The sequence below is a fragment of the Rhineura floridana genome, chromosome 9, assembly GCF_030035675.1.
Source record: "Rhineura floridana isolate rRhiFlo1 chromosome 9, rRhiFlo1.hap2, whole genome shotgun sequence".
In the NCBI taxonomy this organism is placed as follows: Eukaryota; Metazoa; Chordata; class Lepidosauria; order Squamata; family Rhineuridae; genus Rhineura; species Rhineura floridana.
Genome location: NC_084488.1, coordinates 29,192,789 through 29,217,896, shown reverse-complemented (window position 1 = coordinate 29,217,896; position 25,108 = coordinate 29,192,789). Strand labels below are relative to the sequence as shown.

Sequence of the window (25,108 nt, the reverse complement as noted above, 5' to 3'; positions counted from 1 at the left end):
CCAGACCTGATAACCTCTGTCTTTTGCTTGCTTGGGGCTGCAAAAATGGGCTAATTGGTTGTCAAGCAGGCCAAAATACATGGCTTGTGTGCTGTGATCAGCTTAATGTGTCAGCTGGACGTAAAGCTTTATGATGTGAAAGGTAACAAGTTGCATGACTTCAACTCTTATTCATTTACTCAAGCAGCATGTTGTTGCTTGCTCTGAAATGTTTTGAGGTGAGTGTCTTTGAGGGAGGGGAGGATATCATGAGCACTCCCCATAGCAATGTCGCCACTTTCCTGAGAGAAATGTGCCAATTGCATGGGAAGCAGCCATGATGACGCTGACATTGTTTGTTTGTTAGATTTGTTGGCCGCTTGCTACCCAAAGGTCTCCAAGTGACTTATAGCACTGTTAAAACAAAAACAAATACATCGTTCCATAAAAAAAACCCAATAAAACAGTAACAGCAAACATCTCCACACAGCCGCAGAAAGCTTTGGCAACACACTAATAGCAAACAGTATCATCTTAATCTATGAAAAACTTGGGGAAAAAGTTAAGTCTTTACCTGGTGCCGAAAAGATGTCAGTGAAGGCTCTAGGCAGACTTGACTGGGGAGCGCATTCCATAGATAGGGAGCCACAACTGAAAAGACCCTTCCATTATTCCCTTCCATGTAATCTCCCCATTTCAGATGTTGCTGGAACCTATATGGAAGTGACAGCCATCCTGTTAGGGTATCATTAAGAATTGATGGTTGGTCATAACAACTTTTAATTGTTGTGCATTGAATTCTAATAAGTCAAGGACACTTCTGGAGCAGAGGGGTGTGTAATTCTGGACTTGCTAGGCATGCTTAGTGTTCATAATATGTACTGTGCAGCAAGTGCTAAAAATGTATTTCCTCCTAGCATCAGCCTGCAGGCCCTTGGGAACAGTCAAATGAACCTGCATTTATTCAGACAGCATTACCTTGTCCTCCATGTCAAGTCCCTATTCCAACGTGAGTATGAAAGTATGCCTTGAAATGTCGTATCTCTATGTGTTTGAGTGACATGGCACTTTTCTTGTTTTAGTATTTCCAGTATGTGCTGTAATACTGCGGGGGTGGGACTGTGCTGGGACCATCGGGGGGTGGGCATTTCTGCCTGCCTTGCCCCACCCCTCTGCCTGGGCCTTGTCGGGGGGGGGCTGCAGACTGGGAGGTACTGCTGCAGGGATGGGACTGTGCTGGGACCATTAAGGGGCATGCTTTTCTGCCTGCCTTGCTCCACCCCTCTGCCTGGGCCTTATCAGGAGGAGCTGCAGGCTGAGACGTGCTGCTGCATGGGTGGCACTGTGCTGGGACCATCAAGGGGCAGGCATTTCCACCTGCCTTGCCCCCCACCCCTGCTCTTAGTGACATTTTTCTAGGGACTGCCCTTTACCAGGAAGATGAATGCTTTTGGTTTGCTGCTCCTGTTTTTTAGAGATGTTAGGACTTTGTTAGTTTGATTTTTTTTTTTGTAAATTGTATTGTTTTTATTTGTATTTGTATTTTTGTGTGTGTGTAAGCCGTCTTGGGGGCCTATTTGGCCGAAAGGCGGCCTAGAAATAAAACATTACATTACATTACATAATGTGCTTTGTTTAAAAGAGCTTCTCTTTAAAACTATTTCCAAAGGTAAAAGCAGATCATTTACAATAGGTAAACAGCCTGTAGTTAAAGATCCACAATCTGGCACGTGCATAGACTTCTGTTTGGCTTTGAGCTGGTGGTGGGCACAATCTACTGAGAGGTTCTCTTGGGCAAGAGTGTGATGGTGTCCTACGTAACTCCTGTCAGTTTATTGGGGCTTGGGCAGACAAACTTCCCAGTGGATTGTGCACATTGAGAGAGCCTAAATTATGTGTATAGCTCAGCATTACTGGACTCTAGCCAACACCTGTGAATTGGATCTACTGCTTATTTATAAACATCACATCTGTCTGAGAGTTTGTTGTTCGCTATGCAAGAGAGTTCAGGTACTCTCAAAAGATGGTGCCACCCCATACTCAATCCAATGGCCCACTTATCTGGCTGATGGTTCCAGCAGATTTGTTTTTTTGTTTTTTACATTTATCCTACCTTTCTTCCATCATGGAACCTGAGGCAGCATACATGTGGTTCCCAGGTGGTCTCTCCAGATACTGACCAATCTTGCTTAGCTTCAGCAATGTAACTTCTGTGCCTTCAAACCACACCCTGTGGTAGCAGCAGGCCATCTCTCTCTCTCTCTCTCTCTCTCTCTCCCCCCCCCACTCCCTCCCCCTCTGCCAATCCTTCATCTATGTAGCATGCCAGGCACAAGTATACCAAGTAAATAAGTAAAGGTATAGTTTCCTAAATTTCGCAGATGTACTTGCACAGAGGGGGGTGGGGAGAAGAGGAGAAATGTATCACTGGAGCAAGCCACCATGTAAGGTGCTGGGGAAGGGGTCTTATCAGACCCTTTGGTGCTTCCAGAGACATAATTGGGGGCACAGTGGGGTCTTGTTGAGCTCATATGTGGTTTAACAAGGGACCATCTTCCATATTTGGGAAAACATTTGCCCAGTTATGAGTGTAAAAGGGTCAGCCCATTGCTATTTAACCAGATAAAGCCTATTGCTCACTGTTAGAAGGAAACACAACTTTAATGTTTGTGTTTCTTTCATATGATACTGTAACAAATGGCTACGTTGTGATTGTCATGCCTGCATCTCCTAAATGGCTGCTGAAGTTCAGGCGGTTGATTAATTCAAGGCGTAATGTTCAAACTGACTTTTTTTATTCTTATGTATTTACAGGCAGTGCCTTGGGAAACACGAGGTGAGTCATAAAAACAGTATAATCTTTTAGAATAAATCTGAAACATGAAGCCTTAACATTTAATTGGTTTGCCATGAGATTTATTTGCAACTGCAACTATTTTGCTTTTTCATCTGAAACCCAAAAATTGTTTTTCTTTAGAGATCTGGCATTTCCATAAGAGTTGCCAAATTGTTTTAGGAAATTTGTAAGAGTGAACTCAGTATTAATCTTGATGGAACTTTAAACTTTTGACATTGTGTTTCAAGCAGTGTGGAATGCTGGCAAAATGCTTTTCTGCTAGTGTTTACTAGAATGATTTAGGATGAGCTCTGGTTTTATAGAGCTTACTACTTTATGGCTTTTCCAAATTGTTTGGACATGTTTAAATGATCTCTTCTTGTGCAGTTTATATTGCTGGCTTGATATGTTCTGTAGCTGTTTTTAAGGAACATCTGCAAATTATGTTTTGAAAATTGATACTAACTGTTGCTTGGGCTAGTATGATGTCTAAAGTTGGAATATGAGAGCTCTCAAATTGTAATGCAGGACTTGCAGCTAACATTACACAGTGAGGCTTATTGTAATCTAAGGGTGTTTTTTGTCTGAAGTTGTTTTAATATTCTGTAGTATAAATGGAAACAAGCATGAACTCTGTCTTGAAATAAGCGATGATAATATTTCTGTGGGAGGTTACAAAACAGTGACGATACAGGTGGACATTATATTTGTGCAGAGGAAAAGTGAATTGATGATCTAGGTACAACAAATACATTAGAAAAAATATGTGGGTGATATTTTACTTTATCACTGTTAATGCAGAGGTTGTATCAAGATTAAACCATTATGCAGTTTGATTTGTAATAGCTATTGAAGCATAAAAGTGTGTTTACACAGATGGAAGGTTGCTCAGTGGCTGGAACTGGTTGAGGCAACTTTATACAAGTTTAAGTAGATTTTTAAATTTATTTTGCTAATGGTATTTTAAAGCAATCAGGGCATTCCACTTCTCTCTTGCCTTTGGGTTCAGTTCTTGTTTTTCAGCTGTCAAATCTACATTCCGTGGCTACTGAACATGTTCAGTGCTTAATAGGCTGTTTGATGATTGTTGGGTGGTTGTTTTTAGTTTTGTTTCTGCGCCACCTTTGTTTTCTTAAAGGTTTTTTTATATCGCTGCAAGCCTTGGGCTTCTTCCCAAACATGCTGATACTTCCATCTTGTTTTCTCAGTGGCTTGGTTATGGCCATCATCCTGGCAGCACTCTCAGCCTGAATTTGCTGTTCGGATGGGAGATTATTTCAAATAGGCATAACAGAAAAATGCAGGGAATTTCATCTGTAACAATTATGAATAGTTGTATGTATTTTGAGTAGTACCATGCGATTTCAGATGGCATGCCATGGGAATTTATCTAGATAACTGAAAAGCTACTTAATTTAATCTAATCAGTTTGGACTGAAGATTTTCTCAACCTACAGGAAGTGATTCCAGAAATGCTATGTGGCCTTGGCAATTAGTGTGATCTGGGCCACATCTCCTAAAATCATGCTTTTGATGTTATCGGCTTATGTGTGGGCCTGAAGCAAAACATTTATCTTCTTGGGCTTTGTTCAAGACTTGCAATACTCCATACTTTGAAATAAATGGGTAGATGGAACTGTCAAAAAGTAGTGGACAAGCAATATCTTAGTAGGCTAGTCTTAGTAGGCTAGTCTTATAGAAGTCACATTAATGTGTTGCAAGAGGTATATGCCTTGTTGATTCATTACAGAGAATATAATTTGATTCCAAGCAAAAAGGTCTTGGCAAAAATGAAAAATGTTTGCAGACATATTGACCTTTATGAAGTGCATAAGGGGTGCCACATTTTCAGACTGATTGTGCACAATCATCTTCAGTTACAATGCAGCATATGTGACATATGGAACTTTGCTGGTTACTCTTATCTCCTGTTTGTGTTACCCATTGGTGGGAATTATTCTGTTTTTATCAAGCAAGAGTAAGTCCACTCAAAAACTATGTCTGGGTCTACATATATAGAAGAATGAAGTAGCATAATGGACTGTGTCACTTTAGACTGTAGGTACGACATAGCGTAAGAAAAAAAATACTCTCCATATTGAAAAGTAATACATTAGATAGAAATTCTGTTTTGAAGCATTTGCATGCTGAGCTAGTTTTCTACTTGCAGGGAGTTTTTAATGTAACCAGGTATTAAAATATGATCATGCACTTGCAGTGTGAAGTTGTGTTACCACCTTCTGCTGCATTTACCAGGCAAATACTCCAGAGTTCTTCCTCAGCATCACTCTTTTATAAATTTTGTATGTAGGTTTTTCTTAGATAGTTTGCTAAAACACAGATGGGCTTCAGTTCTATAGTTTCTTGGTACTAAAGCAGAAAAACATGGAAGTGTAGGAATTATGTTCACCTTCAAACAAGTGCTGGTCAGTATTGATGTGCCTCTGCTAGACTTCTCAGATTGGCCCCATTCATGTAGAAAAAGTAAAGGTAGCTGGTTGGTCCATGAAAGAGATGTCAAAATCTGTGGTAGGCAGATGATAGTGTGCACCGACTTCTCCAGAACTCTTTATCAGGCTACATGGTAAACGGAGCGAGAGAAAGAAGGAAAACATTGGCTGTTGATGGAGTCTGATAAAACACTTGGACTGTGGGAGGAGATAGCAGACAGTCAAATGAGGTTCAGTTAGGTGGTAAGCTGGTTTGGGGGTGCACTTATAGATGTTGGGAAGAAGGAACATAGAATGGTCAGTCATCCATATTTGAGAGTATGATACTCAGCTGTTACCCAAATCTATCTCCATCCTCAGATGAAACATGCAGGTGACTTATTCCTGTTTTCCTCCTACCAAAGAGCCTATATGCTTCACCTAAGGCAAGCTATCTTGATATAATTTTAACTATACCAACAGTGACTTTGTATGAATGCCACAAATACTGACATTTGATTCAATGTATTTAATATAATTTAATGCATATTATATAATTATGATTCTTTATGGATCACCTTAAAATTACTAACAGATTCTAATGTTGTGTCAATGCTTCTGATTAATTTTAATTTTTTTGTATAAATTCCGCCATCTAGGATGCTGGTTTATGGAATGCTCATTTTCAGATTTCTAGGAATTTAAAGGAAGCATGCTAATTTTAATATTCAGATTATAGGACAGTAATGAAATTACCAAATCATAAATGAGAGGGTGCTGTGCTCTTCTGCTGATTGCTTTTAACTTTGATTTGGTTAGAGAGCTAATTTCTCATAGATGTAGCATAATGTGCATGTCAACTTTTGGTGGTTTGATGATTGGAAACTGGTTGTCTAAGTTTATCTTTTTTAAAAGTGTTTGTGTGAATATATATATTTAAAAAATTGTTCTATGGAAAAAATGAATTGCATATTTCTTAGCCAGATAGCCTCAGACTACTTGCTTGTTCACTGTAGTTTACATTACTTTACACAGAGTGTGGCCCTTTATTTTCATTCCAGAGTTCTGTAACAAATGTCATGCTCTTTTTCTAATTAATTTTATGTTACGCAAGCATACAAACAAAAACAAGAGGTAGCATGCGGTGCAGTTAGTATTGGCAGTTACAATGTTTTTGAAAAGGTTTAACATTAAATACGTAGCTATGGTTGACTCATCTCTGTGTTGGTTATTCTAGTGTAAATATCTTAGATATATCTAAGAGATTCTGGGAAATAGAGGTTAAGTTTGCACCATCTTGAAACTATTTGATTCTGATTCTGCATGGTGGATTATGGCTAAATTGTAACTAGAGCCAAGTAATTCTAAATTGTTACATCTGTATTCAATCCTCCTTATATTATTTTGTCTTTTAGTTCTGTTATGATCCTTCTCTGCAAGTGTGTGATCCTTATAACTTTTCACTGCCATCTTGACTGCAGCTTATTTGTCTTTACTTCTTATTTGCCCTGCTTATTTGTCTATACTATTAAGACTTAAAATTAACAATCTGTCATTGTCTTGATAATAGCAACATGCTTCTTCTTGATCTTTTGATTTCTCATCACCATCCTCTTACATTATCTGTTCTACTCACCTTGTTTGTTCTGTTCATCATTTTGGCATGTTGCCTTTTATTTCTGCCTCTCCCACATTGGTTTTTGGTTTTCTTTTTCTTCAGTGTGTTCATGTTTTTCAAGGAGCTATGTTCCCTTGCGTGTTAATTCCCCTGCTCTGTACTTTTGGCACATTACTATTATTTAATCTAGGGATAGCAAACATGGTGCCCTCCAGATGTTGGATTCCAGTTCCTATCAGCCAGAGCCAGCATGACCAATAGGTAGAGGTAGTGGGAGTTGTCCACCAAATGCTGTGGACTACAACACGTTGGATACCATTGATCTAAACCAGGTGTGAAGAACCTTTGGTCCTCCAGATGTCGCTGAACAACACATATCAACCCCAGCAAGCATGACCAAAGGCCAGGGATGATGGGAATTGTAGTTCAGCAACATCTGGAGGGTCAAAGGTTTTCCCCATACCTGATTTAAACAGAGGGCCTGTCTGTGTCCCTAGACTTACGCTTTGCCTTTTTTATAGAACATACTTTCTCACAGTCAGCATTTATATGGCTGTTTCTCTCCCAGTGTTTAAACAATGCTTGGAACTCTTTCTTTTTGCCCAGGCATTTCTGTTTTCATTCCCACCCACGTATGTGGGTCTCCGTCCCTTACTCTCTGCTTTTTAGATTGTCTTACTGTTTTTGTAGGTGCCACAAGTGTAGCTGCACTTCTCCATTGCAAATGACAAAAAAGGTTTTCATGTTATATTTCAGTAACATGCTTTCTAGTTTCCTTAATGTATTCTCCATTCCTTAACGCTTGCACTGGAATATCATCCCAAAATGCCATTAATTCCATATCTTCAGAACAATTTGCTGGCACAGCAAATTTCAGAGTCTGGCTCTAAGCATTTCATTAGAGGTCATTTCTGATATTGCTTTCTCATCATAATGGAATTATTCTTGCTATCCTGCTGCTGCTTACATAGAGCCAGACTTTTGTTCTTTAGCTGCAAAGCTATTCTGAGTGATGTTTTAATTTAAACTTCTGACCATGTTCCAGTATGTTGACACCAGTATGTTGTTGCAGCCAATGGGTGGCTGCCGCCAAAAGCAGTAACCTTCTCCTGGTGGTAATTGTTAATATTTAATGTGTGATGTGTTGATTGTTTTGTGAGTTTCACTGACTTTACAAATAGCATGGAAAGGGTGCAGGAAAACTTGCAATGAGATGTTGCATTACTAAGCATTATGCCAGGAAGAAACTTTAGACCCGGGGCCAAGGGCAGCCCTTAGCATTCTCCGTAGGCTCACACCCTCTTGAGCCATATCCCTTACCTGCCCTGCTTTGCACACTCCTTAGCTGGAAAGGGCTGTAGTTCAATGGTAGAGCATCTGCCTTGCATGGAGAAGGTCCTGGGTTCCATCTCCAGATAGGGCTAGGGGTGACTCCCTGGCTAAAACCATGGAGAGCTGCTGCCAAGCCAGTGTAGACAGTACTGAGCTAGATAGACCAGTGGGTCTTACGCAGTACAAGGCAGCTTCTTGTGTTCCTATGAATATGTCCTTGAACTTTGATAATCCTCCTTGGTTGCCTGGTTGGAGGACAGAAAGGCATGTGCGGGTGTGAAAACACTAACCTACTGTACAAAGGTAAAATTCACATGTATTGCTCTGCCCGCTTTTGCCTCTAGCCATACCAACCATTGGCATGTGGCCCCTGGAAGATTGCCTAGACGGGAATATAGACCTTGGGACCGCATAGCGATCATTAAGTGGTAGCTATCACTATTCTCACAGACTCTCAGCCATTTCTGTGACCATCTTATCCCCAACCACTGTTTTGTACCAGTTTTTAATTCCTACCTTCTAGGGTTAAATTGTTGAATTGAATCTTGGACTGATAGCTACCCATTCCTCTTATCAGGAAGATAGATATTTCACACTTGAAGTAGTGGTCCACCTAGTGTTTCAAGATTCTTCTTAAGGAAACTAAACACTAATCTGTGTCTTGGTAAACCTGAATGTCTTTTTTTTTAAAAAAAGTTTGTTATAACATTTTAAATATATTTTCTGATTTGCTTTATTTTGATATAAATTCCAAAGTTTTCTGACTTGATTTTGTCTTCACTTTCCACTGGCAGTGTCATTGGCTAATAACAAGCATAACGTTAGCTGAACAAGGAGCATATCATTTTATATTGGAGGAGGTATTTATTTATCTCAACTGTTTTCTGCCATCTGTATACTGAGGAAAAACATGTTTAATCTTCTCCATTGGTAATATTTTGGAAACGTTGCTTGCTTAATCTCTTTCACCTCTTATTGAGGTGAAAGTTCCGTAAGTTACCTTGATGTTTTGGATTTGTGAATATGTTTATTTTGAGTAGAAGTAATCATTTTGGGGGGGAAATGTAGTTAAGCAGAAGATACTGAAACTTCAAAGCATTCCTTAAATGCTGTTCTTTCAGGCATGGAAATGGATTTGGTGTTGGAAACTAAGAGCAGAAATGTATTACACAGCCCAATTGCTTGTGTTAATGCTGGTCTTGCTCCTGGGGATGTAACTGTACCCAATTCTCTGACTAAAAAGCAGTTTGTGACAGAAGCAGAATACTGTAGTCACCCAGCCATCTAGTCACAACTTACAGTTTTAAGCAGGAGAGTTGTGTGTAGCTCCTTCCCTAACCTCGTACCCTTCCATCCACCACAGACAGCATGTCTAATGGTCAGGAATGATGGGAATTGTAATCCAACAGCATCTGAAGGGCACCACATTGTGGAAGGCTGGGTTACACATTCCTGAACTAACTTGATTGATGCCTCTTTGTGCTTTCTTACCCGTTGTTCCAGGAGCTGTTGTTAAATTTCTACCCATGTGTTTCTGCTTTTCAACATGTTTCTTAACATGCAAGTTGTGTAAACGTGCTCTAAAATGAAAGCACGTATAGAGGTTTTCCTATATTCCTGGAACATTATGGGAGCAAACCCAATATTACTCTCTACCATGTCTCTCCAGGTATGCACAGAGGGGATTTAGCCTCTTGTCCTATGGCACTGTAGGGCTAAAGAAATAAGCTGAAGATTTTCTCTTCTTCTTATCTTCCCTTGCATTGCTTATCCGTAAATATTTTATGTAGGTTCCATATACCAGTAGTTGCAGGCGGGAAGGAGGCCTGTTTTCTGTCATTGCATGGGGGGAGGAAGGAGGGAGCAAATGGGGTGGGGAGACTGTTTTCCTTACATGGCCAGCAGCCTATTACCCGGGCATTCTGTCTGTATATTTGAAGAATTTTTATCCTGTTCTTCAGCCAAAAGAGGCTCCCAGGACAGCATAAAGAGCACTTTAAAAAAACCATCCTTGCCCTCAGGCTTGTTGTCTAAAAAGACATGACTGGAAGGAAGAGGAAATAAGTGAACTTGGGTACAAGTTATTTGTGCAAGTTCTTCTAATGACTAGCTGTGGTGGAAAAGCTCCAGGAGAAGAGGCACCAAACATTGCTGGCCTCTCAGCTGCCCTGATGGAGTAACCCAGCATCCTTTCTTTTTTCCTCCTCTGTTGCAGCCTGATGTAATGGCTATAGTCAAACTTGTACCAGAAGCCAATCTTGTGGCCTCTTGCAGGTGGGACTGGAGAGACAACATTCTCCTTCTGGTCCACTCCTAGGGTATAAATTCCAGGCTTCTGTGTTGCTTTGGGCAGTGCATAACAGGCATTGGTAACTTCAACACTGAACACACTTGATGGGGCTTTCCTTGTGCTTGGTCCAGAAGCTACAGTTAGTGCATGATTTCTGACAGGAGTGAGACCTTAGTGATGTATTACACCTCTGCTCAAAGATCTGTAGTGGCTGCCAATTTGTGACCAGGCGAAAATCAAGGTGTTCCTATTAGTAAATCCCTGAGCAACTTGGGACCAGTTTACTTGAAGGATCGCCTTAACTCCATATGTGCCCACTTTACCACTTCAATCCACAGAACTGGCACTTTTACAAGTGCCTCATAATGTTTGTTCTGAACTTGCAAGGAATCAGTCTCTTAGGGTGGCACCACCTGCTATCTGGAACTCCCTGCCTGTTGATTTTAGGCAGACACCTTTATTGTATTGTATTTGATACCTGCTAAAAGCTTTTGTTTTTGGCCTACCCAGACATGTAATTTTGTTATGTGTTATTTGTTTTAAAATCTGTTGATTTTGCCCACATTTTAATAATGTCTACAGTTTTAAGATGTTTTTATTGCTGTTTTTTGTGCTTTCTACCATTTTATGTAAACCACTTAGATTTAGCAGTATATAAACCTTGTGGTATATAAATTTAGTGGTATATAACCACCACCCCCGTTTACTATGAACAGAGGCTAGCTGCTGGTTAATGGGATTCAGATGGAATTTTTCCTGGAGTTGTGATTGGATCTACACAGCAGTGCTGTTAGTTGATGGTTTTTGTGATTGTAAACTTGCCACGACTCACAACTATATTCTGGTAGAGAAGGGATTGGTCTGGATCCGTATTGGGAGTAAATGGGGATGGGACCCTGATCCTCACAGGTAGATCTCTTAAGAGATTTGGGGTGTTGCTTATTGGCTCTAGTCCAGCTGGTTGGGTAGAGTCATTAAACGTGCCACTCTCCTAAGCATTGTCCTGGCAAGTGGCCAGCATGCAAACTGCTGATGGTTGGATCTTTGCCTTATACTCTGCAAAACTCTGAGCCGTAATCAATAAAGTAGTGGCCTTTTGAATCCCCCTCAGCCTATCTGTTGTTTTTGCTCTCAAAAACCACACTTGCACTTTGTGCTGCTGGTGCGATGTGTGCATTGAAACATTAATTCTTTTTTTCTCAGTTCCTCAATATGATAATCTGCCAGGACCCCACCGTATAGAAAGATTAAAAAATACTATGCCCGTTGACTGCTGAAGTGGGTGTTAATTGGAAAGCAAGAATGGTGTAATGGCTAGTTAGGGTATAAGACTGGGGCCAAAGAAATCCAGGTTCAAAACCCCATGAAGCCCACTGGGTTGGACCAGTCACTACCTACCTAAGAAGTGGTATGGGGTGTGTGTGTAGGCTGCCTTGAGCTCCTTGGAGGAAAGGCAAGGTGTAAGTGCATTAATAAATAAAAAGTAAATTGTGAGATGTTTTTGTCTGAATTTTTAGAATATATGTAGCTGATAAAAATGCAATGAATACTCAAATATGTGCATCTTGAGGTTTTTCTTAATTCTGATTGGACTTAACTGCCTATAAATATAGCGAATCACCCCACACTAGCAAATTTCAGTTGTACCATGACAAACCAGATTGATGAATGGTGTATTATCTATTGGATTTATGAGGCTGCAATCGGGTACACATTTATCTGAGAGTATGTCCCACTGAACTCTATGGGCTTAGCAGACAAGTGTAGGATTGTGCTGTGGCTGTTCAGGTTTTTTTTAAGTGTTCTCAGGTTCTTTGTGGATCTTGGGTGGTCAAAAGATGAGGCATTCACATTTTAAATTAGTAAAGAGGAATGTGTATTTTGAGTCCTTAGTTGGAATTTAGTCATGGTCAGCTAATTGGTGTGTTTGCTCATATCACATTTTTCTATTGATTCTGTATTAAATGATCTTGTGATAACCTAAGAACTGGACAGCATGAAGAACTGCATGATCTGATGGTTGGTTAGAAGGTACAAAATTAAATTTGAGTTGTAACTGATGATTTTGGCAAAGAGAGAATTAATTCTGAATAGCCTATCTGAATTTTCTGTTATTCGGATACTTATCTAAAAGCAAAATTGTTATAGAGCTATGCCTAAGTATACAGGATTAATTTTAATGTTTTAAATTCTTATTTTATGGAAACTTTAAATATTGGAAGTAGTCATAGTGGTGCTCAAGCAGCTCCCTTTCAATCTTTCAGGTGCGTCCATTGCAATGTCATGCTGTGGGTCCCTTTTCCTGTAAGAGGCTTTGTGGAAGACTGCTCGACTGCCAGAATCATACATGCATGAAAGAATGTCATAAAGTTACTGGAACAGATAGTGACAACGATATCCAGAAGGTAAGCTTAACCTTTCTTGCAAGCACAGGAGAAACACCTTGCTTTCAGGAGCTACAAAATACGACCAGCTCAGGCCCTTTTATTGCGTTTGGTTTCTTGTTGAGCTTGGTTTGATTGTCCACATTAAATGGCAAGGGATGTGTGTTTTAAACATACAGTTTGGAGTCTCATGTTGTTTTAAATTATCCAGAAATAATATGTAAGTCTTGCATGCTTTCTGCTCTTCATGAAAGTTCTTCGTTGGAATTTTAATGGTGTGAGCTTGCATTTGTGTCTTCAGTTGATAATGCCAAGCACAATCTATGTAAAGCGGAGCAGGGGTAAAAGCAGTAGCCCCTTTAACTTAAACTGCTTGACAATTATTTCTTATACCATTATTGCCTCGCCTTTTCTTTTTATGTATAAAATTTCAGTTTAAACATGCATGTTCTCGTGGGTTTAAATTTGTGACCTGAAGGGATGTCAGGTGTCTACCACAACCCATAAAACCTCCTTCTCAAGAACATGAGAAGCGTCTGCTGGAGCAGGCCAGTGGCCCTACTACTCCAGCGTCCTGTTCTCACAGTGGCCAACCAATGTCCATGGGAAGATCACACCCAGGACCTGAGTCAAGAGTACCTCCCCCCACCCCTGCAGTTTCCAGCAATTGGTATTCAGAAGCATACTGCCTCTGACGGTGGAGGCAGAGCATAGCCATTATGGCTAGTAGCCATTACTACTGTTATCCTCCATGATTCTTATCTAGTAACCACCAGCTCAGACCCCACCAGTGTATTTGTGAAGTTGGGGTGTGTGTTGTCCATATAAGCCTTTTTTTGTTTTAGTCATTATAACAATAAATAGGTATGACATTCTGTTATTATTTAATTTCTGTCAGAAACAAAACAAATATCAAAACAAAAAACTATACAGTACAATTTTCCAAGTTTCTGATACCCATTTTTCTTTTTATAACTGTCAAGTCTAGTTTTGGAAATATGTTCCATAGTTATCCATGAGTCTTTGGCACTCTCCAGCTGATGCCTCCTCTATTCACATAGTTGAAAAAAGCATATCATATATTCTCAGAATCATATGTCTCATCTCCACCTTTTCACATCTGCATTTTTGTTTTTTCTAATAAAGCAATTTTTGGCTACAGCTTGTGGTTAGCAAGAAGAGAGCTTAACCATGAGACTGGATTTGGATAGCACACTATGACAAACCTTGGCATAGCGCAGCATGGTACAGGAGTAAAAAAGAGCAGAGATGAGGAAAGTGGCTGGGAGCTCCCCTTCAGGAGCCTACACATTCACAGGGTCCCAGTAAGCCATAGCTTGGCTTACCATGACATACGACCAGGCCCATCACTGTCTTTCAACCTACCCTATCTTGCAGGGTTGTTGTGAGGATAACGTGGGAAGGGGAAGAATAATGTACACCATCTTGATCTCCTTGGAGGAAAGGCGGGAATAATGTAACAATAAGTTAACCTATAATCTTGCTGTGATATTGCATAAACTAGTGTAGTGAGGAGACATAGGAAATTGGCTGGAAATATGCTGCTTCTGTTGGCCGAAATACTGGGAGAATTTAGGTGATTGAATAGTTTTTAAAATGACAAAATCACAGACTTTTTTTAAAACACAAAAAGGTTTGGAAAGGCATACTTCCCAGATTTTTTTTAAAGTAACTATTTAATTTACCATCTATGTCTCTTAGGCTACAACTCCTTTCACGTTTGTTACATGATCTCTCATTCAAGTCTGTATTTGATATTCATTTTGTCGTGTTGTACATGTTCATGTAAATTTTAAAAAAGAATAATGTGACAGCCTTATATACTGCCTTAGAATAGGAAGATTCTGGAGAAAAATGCATGATAGCAGGTGCCTCCCTATGCTTTTCATGTCGATGATTTAAGTATTATGATAATCTGGTTTCATTTCATATTTATCTGCTTCAGAGTTTGTTCTGAGCAAAATTAATGTTTTATTAAACTCAAAACCAGCTCTTAATATTACTGTGTGAAATTCTTAAGAATTGTGTTCAGGCCATAAAATGGGGCCAGCAAGCACTTTCATTATGTGTGTGTGTCGTCATTCCTTAACGAGTTTGTTTTTTTTAATTTGAACCATTTGTTTCCTGGACAGTGTACTAAGGGAGGCTAGAATCTCTTAAGTAAATTGCCCCATTGAAATAATTTTAAACCTAGCTACAGTGGATACAAATAAAGATATTTAACCTTTAAAGATTGGCCTCTTATCTGTGGTGGAATATGTATAATCATTACTCTGACAAGCCTTTTAGCTATTTGTAGAACAGATTCTCATCTCAAAAGGTTATTAGAAGACATTAAAAGTACAAAAATCAGAAGTTCATATTGCTGAAGAAGGTGTTTAAAAATAGTTGTGCTGTCATTCTTAATACTATATACTTTTTGACAGAAGCTAAAAACAAGGCATTCTGGGATAGTTGTCTTTGAGTGTGTACTTCTTGCATCCAATATATATTTGAACAGTGACTCATTTGAGTCTCAAATTAATGTCTGTCAGTACTCTGCAGGTGAAAAGCAATAAAAGTGCTTGCTTTGTGATCAAATGCCATAGTCACAATTGTGTAACAATTTTGTTCATTTTAACCTTTGCAAGATTGGCATTTGGTGACATTAAACTTTCTTTGCTTAGTCTCCACCTTAACCCTCCTTTTGTTCTAATTTCCCTTTTGTAATTTGGTGCAAAGTAGTTCAGCTGCCTGTGAATAACAAGTGGAACAGAATGTTGCAATATTTAATTACCTCCTAATGGAGAGGAGGCAAGGAGATAGGGCAGTGAGCTAGCTAGGATTGGACCAGTCTGTCCTAGGAGAAATCCCACAGAGATTGAGCACTGTGGCTGCTTGGGGGAATGTTCCTAAAGGTATTGCTTCCTTAGAGAATGGGTTACCTGAAGGGGAACTTAAGATCTAGTAGCAAGATGCAGGAGTTTTTCACAACAAAAAGTGCAATAAAATGTAATTGTACTGCCTTCAAGTCGATTCTGACTTATGGCGACCCTATGAATAGGGTTTTCATGAGGCTGAGAGGCAATGACTGGCCCAAGGTCATCCAGTGCACTTCATGGCTGTGGTGATTCGAACCCTGGTCTCCCAGGTCATAGTCCCAACACCTTAACCACTACACCACACTGGCTCTCTATAAAAAGTGCATACACTAAATAAAAGGAGGTAGAATAGTTTAATTTTAGCAGAGCTTGGAAAAGTTACTTTTTTGAACTACAACTCCCATCAGCCCAATCTAGTGGCCATGCTGGCTGGGGCTGATGGGAGTTGTAGTTCAAAAAAGTAACTTTTCCAAGCTCTGAATTTTAGTTTCCTGCCCCAGGGAGTTTGGTGGCTGGCTAAAAGAACAAAGGTGAGTTCCATGTGCCTAAGCTCAGACTACGTTTGACCACAGGTGTCTGGTGCAAAAAGGATTCTTGATGCAAAACTTGGGGCAATATATCCAAACCGTGAGAAATGCTAGTCCTGGAAGATCGGGGGTCTTTGTTGGGCCACATTTCGTGTTTGTTTTTTATGTTTTATTTTACAAACAATATATTTCAGTGCATCTAGGAAATCACCCAACTATATGGAAACCACTATCTTATTTTAGGATGCTTTGTTTTGCTTTCAAGCTGATGGGCGCTTAACCACCGAAGCTTGTTATGATTATTGGTGATAGAGTCTTATGTCTACCAGAAGTTTTGAATAACCAAGTAGGACTGTTACAGGATTTTCATAGTTAAAAAATAAAGATGTTAAATGCAAGTATTATGTCACTATGATGCAATATTGTTGGGAGAGTAATGCTAAGGCCAAAACTCTAAAATTCCTTTCACTGGAAAAATACAGGCAGAGGTGTGTCAGAGAGAATGTCTTAATATCATTAGGACTTTTTTCCATGTGAATTTAATAAGGAAAGGATGTGATTTTTTTAGTGGCTTGGCCTTGATTCAGTGGCTCACATAATGGGCTCCTGCTCCAGCCTACCTCAGGAGAGGCTTTTGGGGCAACTCCAGGGGGGAGGGAGGGTTAGAAAAGTTCAATTTCTGAGTGGCTTTAACCACACAAACTCTGGATCCAAGCCAATATTATTAGGAGTGTACTGCTTTGAAAGATCAAAGTACTGATTTTTTAAAAAAACAACAGGTTGTTGAACTAATAAATTGTCCAAAGAGCAAATTATGCCATTGGTCTGCCTTTTTCTTGTTACTAGGCAGGTCAAGAATGTTCTCAGTGTGAAGAAGAATGTTCCAAGCCACGACCACCTGGATGCCCTCATTCATGCTCTCGGCCCTGCCACCCTGGAGATTGCCCACCATGTGCCCAAATGATACGTATGAAGTGTCACTGCAAACTCACAAGCCTGTATATTGAATGCATGTATGTAATTAAAGGAGACTCTGATTCATCTTTGAAAATATAGAATATTACTATGTGTGTATGCTGTTACATAGAGGGGAGGGGTAAAACCTTCCCCATTCTTCTGTAGTGTTGGACATGAATGCAGCAAGAAGCCTGTTCAAACAGGAGCTCTGATTTTGCGGCAGCTATGTCTGCCTAATGTCCACAAGTAGTATAGTGTGTTAAAATAAGGGTCAGTATACATAACATTCCCATATCCTTAGGTCCAGTCAGGGCTGGCAGGCAGGACTTACTGACTGCCTCACTACATCTAGACTCTGTGCAGTTACAACCATAGGAAAAACCTTAGTTACAGTTGTGGTTTGCCTGGAGAGAGTTAAACCATGAGCCTGGGCTCAGTCAACATGCTAAGGCAAACCATGGTTTAGCTCAGCTACAGTATGACCGGAGGAGGAGAAGCAAAGCAGCCACAACCTGATCTCCAAGAACTTGCATGTTTGCTCATACATGTGTGCAAAGTGTATTTCTGTGCTTGGTTTATCATTGCTGCCTGCCCTCTTCTTGTGGCATGGTCCCATATGATGTTGGGCTATATCACTTGGTCTGTCTTGGTTTAGTACTCTCATCCTTTTTCAGACCTTTTCTCTGCCTGTTTCTGTTTTCTGTTTTTTTTACATAACTCATGGCCAAACTAGACACTGGTGGTAAAGCACAGATGTTTGAGCTAAAACCTTCCTCTTGACTGTTTTCACTACCATGCTAAAACTACTTCTTTTGAACTGTGTTACTCCACTGGAGGATACTTCTCCTTTCAGAGCCCCAATAGGAAAAACAAGAGCTTTGTTGGAGTGGGGGTGGAGAAATATGAGCATGTTTTGTACCTCCCCCTACTACCTGCCCATACTGTACTTTTAAATGCTATATGTTATATAGTTAATTTGCACAACCTGCAGTGTAGCTTATGAGTTATGCAAGGCAGTTTCTTCTTTAGAAAAAATAATTTAGTAAACTTTGGGCTGCTAATGAGCACTGTTCAGCTGCCACCACAGCAGCAAGAGCCATAATAGCAAGCATCAGTGTTGTGCTAAAACATTTACTCAATACAGTGCAAACTTCTAGAACAAAATACTACTGCTTAATGAGCAACTTAGCTAAGATGAAAGCAACCAAGAGTTCTATGGTATTTTAATTACTAACAAATCTATTATGACTTGATATTTTGCTTGCTAGAGCCCACTTTGTCAGATGCATGATGTGTTGCCTTTATTGGACAGGGTGTGCGTTTTCACACACATCATTTATTTATTATATTTATATACCTCCCCATAGCCAAAGCTCTCTGGGTGGTTTACAGCAATTAAAAACAATAAAAACAAATATACAAATTTTAAAACACAAAAAACAATTTAAAAACACAATTAAAAAAATTAAAAACAATTTAAAAACACACGCTAAAATGCCTAGGAGAAGAGGAAAGTCTTGGCACTGAAAAGATAACAGTGTTGGTGCCAGGCGCATCTCATCAGGGAGATCATTCCATAATTTGGAGGCCACCACTGAGAAGGCCTTCTTCCTTGTTGCCATCTGTCAGGATCCCACCTGCTGCCACCACCTGTCAGGTCCCTCCAGTCAGGATCCTGGTTTTTATTTGTTCTCTCACCGGCTCTAGCACAGATCTCGCAAGATCCCACTGCTAGGCAGCACCACCAGCCACTCCCTATTTCACAATATTGCCTGGGGACTTTGCCTTAGTCTCGTTCTGGCTTATTGTTACTTTGTGTCTGGGTGCACTTGCAGGCCACAACCCCCCTGTATTTTTGTGCCAATAAAGCATACAGCCCTGGGTTGCCCTGGATACTTGATGATACACTATCTCTTCACTGCTGCCACCATTTGATACTGTTTCTCCACCTTGGTAAATACCCTGCCCACCCTTCTGGTCTATGAAAGCCCCAGCCAAGGATCAGGCTTTTGGTAAACCAAGAAAATATTTATTTATAAACACCAGGAAATAACAAGATTACTTAAGGTATATTTAACAAGCGTATGGTTTCATATATTGTGTTACTCTTTATGTTTCTAGTCATATATAATCTGCCTCAATACCAGCCTAATACAATCCAACCCACAACCCACTCCTCCTCAACCAACCATCCTCTCTCAACTGTCATCCTCTCATTTATACCTTCAGCCACTCAAACGCTCAGCCAATCATCATACAGCATTCTCCAGCATTCTAGCCCATGTACTTCCCCCTCTCTCTCACTCTACTTACCACATTTACTTTAATAAACCTGCACTTACCATATTTACAGTAATATCTATATATAGGGACATCACACCATCCTCTGAGCTTCCCTCGGAGTAGGCACCCGGACGAGGACCTTAGATGTTGAGCGTAGTGTACGGGTGGGTTCATGTCAGGATTTGTAAGCAGTATGGCCAAAATCCCTGAGTAACTTAAGTTGCTGGGTATTTTCTTTTCAAAAAATTTTTTCTTTCGCAATTTAATTATTGTTTCTTTAGAAAAATCACATGTGCTGATTTAAAGAAAAAAGATGAGCTGAGTTCCTGCAAAAATCAGTGTCCAAAAGAGGTAAGCTATATATGGAACTGACATATTTGGGGAATATTTATGGGTATTAAAGTAATCTATTTTCCACTTCTTAAAATTTAGTTTGTTTTGTAACTTGCTAAACATTGGCAGAGCAGATGCCAAAATAACATGAGGTACTTAAAGGTGTATTCACATTTGTAAGATTTCACTGTGCAAGACTCTGGTGATGGGGGTAATTTCCCCCCCTTTTTTAGTCCTAGAAGCTGGTAGGGAAGAATAGAGAAAAATAAAATAAATATCTTCTCGTATATGTATAAAACAGGGTGAATAAAAATTAATTTAAAAAGAAAAATTAAAAACGGTAACTAATTTTCCCTTACGCCGTAACTAGGATAATATTTGGTAATTTGGATATACAGTGCCTGAAAAAGTACTCAGACCCCTGACCAATGCTCTCATATTACTGAATGACAAAACACTGAAACTCAAAATTGATTATTGTAAGGTGACATTGGTTTTATGTTGGGAAATGTTTGTAAGAAACAGAAAAAACTGAAACATGTTGCTTGCATAAGTATTCAGCCCCTGTGCTGTGGAAGCTCCCAGTTTACACAGATGAAAGAAATTGCCCTATCGAGGACACAATTACCTTACCATTGGCCTCCACCCATGAACCACTAAAGTTGCTGTCACATTGTCAGGATAAAAACCCCATTGTTGAAGGATCATTGGTCAGGCTGTTGATCTGAAAGAAAATGACGACCAAAGAGCATTCTACAGAAGTGAGAGATAATGTAATACAAATGCATAGATTAGGAAAAGGGTAGAAACTAATATCCAAATGTTTGGATATCCCAGTGAGCACAATTGGATCAATAATCAGGAAGTGGAAGTTGAATCACAAAACTCAAAACTCCGCACTCGAACAAAACTCAAAACTTAGCGCTCAAACAAGGAAACTTGTGAGAGAAGCCACAGAGAGGCCAACAATCACTTTGCAGGAGCTACAGAGTTCAGTGGCTGGGAGTGGAATAATGGTGCACTAGTCAACCATATCAAGAGCTCTGCATAACACTGGCCTGTATGGGAGGGTGGCAACAAAGAAACCTTTACTCAAAAAGTATCATCTGAAAGTACATCTGGAGTTTGCCAGAAAGCATGAGAGTGCCTCAGTTGCAATGTGGGAAGAGGTTTTGTGTGATCAGATGAGACCAAGATAGAGTTTTTTGGCCAAAACTCACAGCGCTATGTGTGGCGGAAACCTAACACTGCCCATGCCTCAAGACATACCATCCCTGCAGTGAAGTATGGTGGTGGCAGCATCATGCTGCAGGGATACTTCTCATCAGCAGGGGCTGGGCATGTTGTTAAAACTGAAGGAAGAATGGATGGAGCGAAATAATGCAAGAGAACCTGCAGTATTGGTTCTGTTGTACTGCTCCAAAGAGTTGGCAGTTTTTTCTGATATTCAGTCAAAATCTGGCTTCCAGTAACTTGAGCCCATTATTCCGTGTCCTGCACTCTGGGACAACTGAGAAGAAATCCTGGCCCTCCTCTGTGTGACAACCTTTCAAGTACTTGAAGAGTGTTATCGTATCTCTCCTCAGTCTTCTCAAGCTAATCTATGTCAGGGTAGTTGAAACCCATTACTACAACATTTCCTAGTTTGGATACTTCCTTGATTTCATTACTCAACTCAAGATCTCTCTGAGCATTTTGATTGGAGGGATGATAGAATGTCCCCGGTACTAAGTTACTGTTGGGTGCAGTATCACTATCCACAGTGATTCTGTGGAGGAGTCTGATTCTTTGTGAGTTTTTAGCTTGCTGAATTCAATGTCCTCTTTCACATATAGAACATCACCTCCAATATGTCCTTCCGATATAGCTTATTCCCAGGGTTAACTGTCCCACTGTTTTTTTCCGTTCCACCATTCCGTTATGCTCACTATATCAATGTTGTCTTCTAAGACCAAGCACTCCAGTTCTTCCATCTTGGTTTAGAGGCTTTTAGCATTAGCTTATAGACGCTTATATACATTGAAAGTGTCTTGCTTGTGGTTTGGCCTGTGGTAATTTTGCCTTTCTGAATTGCTATCCTGTGCCCCTACCCTCACAATGCCTAGTTCTGCCCCATTTAAATTTTCATATTTTTGTTGTCTTTATCCCAGGGGGAGATTTATTCTGAACCGGACCCCCCTTAGCTCCTTTTGGTTTTCCCCCCTTAATCAGTTTGAAAGCTGCTCTGCCACCTTTTTAGTGACAGCAGTCTGATTCCATTCTGGTTCAGGTGGAGCCCATCCGTTTTGTACAGGCCCAGGTTGTCCCAAAATGTTCCCCAGTGCCTAACAAAACAAACCCCTCCTCCCAACACCAGAATCTCATCCACACATTGAGACTACAAAGCTGTGCCTCTCTCCCTGGCCCTGAGCATTTCAGAGAAAGCCACCTTGGAAGTCCTGAATTTCATCATCCTACCTAGCAACCTAACTTTTGCTTCCAGCACCTCATGGCTGCATTTCCCCATCCCACTGGTGCCAACGTTCACCACGACCACTTACTCCTCCCCAGCACTATCTACCAAGCTATCTAAACAACTGGCGATATCTGCAACCTTTGCACTAGGCAGGCAAATAAACCTGTGGTCTGCACGCCTATCATACACCCCACTACCTATGTTCCTAATGATCAAATCACTCACTACGAGGATTCCTCTACCTCCCGGAGAAGTATCCTCAGCGCAAGAGGATAGCTGCTTGTCCCCCAAGGAATGGGTCCCTTCTAAGTGATCCTTTCCCTCTTTCTTAGAGATGCTCTCCTTCCCCGAGGCCCTCATTCTCCATGATTTCAGGAGAGCTATCACCTTGGAGTGGGACACACCTATAATGCCCCTTAAGGCCTCATCCCTAAAGCTCTGTGTCTCTTTCAGCTTCTCCAGGTCAGCCACCTTGGCCTCAGGAAAACAAACTCATTGCACTGAGGGCACACCCACAATAGGTAGATAGTAAGATAGTCACACATGTTACAGACAGTGCAAAAGACTAGAAAGCCCCCACACCCCTCCTGGCTTCCTACCTGCATAGTGTTTTGAGTTATTTAAGTTAATTTATTGAATGCTAAGGTTTTATTTAGGCTAAGGGACAGACGAGTAGAGTGTAGTGCCATGGCCTTCTTGCCCTGCTACTGAACTCGCTCGGCTGCTTAACTCACCTTGACTCTTTGTCAGCTGGAGATTCAATGCTTTGTCAGCTGGGGGCTTCCTGTAGCTCATGGAACAGGCTCCCTTGCTAGGGTGTTCTAAGTTTATATGGGTGGCTGGTTTCTCCCAGCTACTGCTGCCAGCCAATGAGTTCAGGGTGTGTGGCTGAAATCCTTGTTCATCGTCAGTTTAGCCCCTTGGGTTGGGGAGTGCAACAAACTACAAAGGTAGTGGATTAGGTGAGGCTGATGGCTCAAAACTGCCAACTGGGGATTAAATCCTTGGAGGTTAACTCAGCCTTCCTTCCTGAAAGAGAGGCCTGTTTAAAAAGTTCTAGTAAAGACACAAAGGAACGCTAAATAGCTTTTACTTTATTTTATTTGCTGACAACAACTTTTATCAGTGTAAATTTCCCTGTAGTTTTAGATGGTGCCTTGCACTCTAGCCTGGACAAACTAGATTAGCTTTTAGATTCTTTTAATCTAAACAGGAGGCTGAAACTTCCAAGTGAGTTTTTTCCCCACCCAGAACAGCCTAATCTTTTTAAACGTAGGAAAACAGCTTGTTAGGTGTACATGTGTTCAAGAAAGGCTAGGCCTCCCCTTTTAAAAACTGAGCTGACTCTCTCACTGTTAGTATTGGTGGAGTTTCCTTTTTATCCCTTCTCCAAAATTGGAGTTTAGCCTGGTTAACTGTGCTCCCCCCAGCTTTTCTGCTAGGGTAGTGCTGAAAACTAGGTTTCTATAGGCTTCCTGCCCCTAGAATTTGGATCCTAAGTTCTTTCAGGGGTGAAGATCAGTGTATTGAAAACTTGGTGAAGAAATGTGCAGATGTTGATACTTAAACATAAATTTGATCTTGAAAGTACTCGTTTACTCCCATCTGGTTATCTGTAAAATATTATGTACTGTATAATGCTGCAGTCATCTTGATTTATTAACATAAAATTCAATTTACTAGCAACTGGAAATGTGGAAAACAGGTATCCTAAATATTAAAATAATTATGGCCCCTGTGCCATTTTTTCCCTAATAGCAGTCTGCAGAAGAAAATTCACGTTAGAAATTAGGATCTCCAGGTAATATTTTTCCTGAGCATACTCGAAACAAAAAGCATCTCTATAAATCATGAAATCCGATACAAAGCTTAGGTACTTCCTTCTGTTTTTTACAAGACACTTTTAAAAAGTAGTGTGAAAGTGTTTACAGTAATATTTCTTGATGTTTATGTCAGAGATATGTACAGCAAAACTTGTTACTTTGATTTTTTAAAAAAATAATGATATTATTGGGATTCTACAGAAAAGCCATATTCAAGTGTTTGGGGCAAACGTGTTTGGGCTTAAAACATGTTAGAATCCTCCTTTAGATCTTCTCACTTAATGTAGGAAGTTCTGAAGTGGAGCCAGTGTATATGGGGACACTGTGGGCAGGGTTTGCATGCATAGCCCTCCCCAACTTTAATTCCAGATGCCTGAATTAGGGTTTAGAAGTTAATGAAATCTGGGGGGAAAGCCAATATATATGTTACATTTGAAAACAAATATGGCCTTGTTTATAGTGCTCCATGTCCAACTAAGGCAATCCAATACATACACCTGGAAGTAAGTCCAGTTGAACCCAATGGAGCTTATTTCTGAGTAGATATGTATTGGATTGCAGCCTAAGTCATCCTCTTACTAGACCCACTAAAATGAATGGGTGGTATCCAAATAAGTGCTTCTGCTAGCGAAAGGTCTTTTGGTTGAACAAGGGAACTTCTCCTTCCTCTCCTCTCCCACCTCCTAAATCTGTTGTGGGTTTCCCCCTAACTCACCAGAGCAGTTTTGGGGAAGGGGTTCACAGGGAGAGAAGACAGAGAAGTTCCGCTGAGCAAGTGGAAATCCTTCTGCTAGCAGAAGCCACTTCGTTGGATACTGTTTAGGGCAATTATGTCTAGTAATTTCAGTGGGTCTTTTGTGAGGATGACTTAGGCTATATGGATGATATCCAAGGATGACCCTAGAATAGCACCCTGGGCGAGGAGTGCCTTTGCCACCCCCCCACGGACAGCTTTGCAGGGCCACCTGCTACAGATGTGA

General features: G+C 40.4%; 1 protein-coding gene across 2 annotated transcripts in view; it reads left to right on the top strand.

The window, feature by feature from the left end:
• The window catches only part of NFXL1 (nuclear transcription factor, X-box binding like 1), a 100,237-nt gene that overhangs the window by 44,371 nt on the left and 30,758 nt on the right, over positions 1–25,108 (top strand). For both annotated transcript variants that reach the window (XM_061584023.1, XM_061584022.1), the window contains 5 exons: positions 897–988; positions 2,794–2,815; positions 12,749–12,889; positions 17,124–17,290; positions 19,799–19,868. In XM_061584023.1, the coding sequence (XP_061440007.1) occupies positions 897–988; positions 2,794–2,815; positions 12,749–12,889; positions 17,124–17,290; positions 19,799–19,868 (492 nt within the window). The remainder of the gene's footprint in view (positions 1–896; positions 989–2,793; positions 2,816–12,748; positions 12,890–17,123; positions 17,291–19,798; positions 19,869–25,108) is intronic.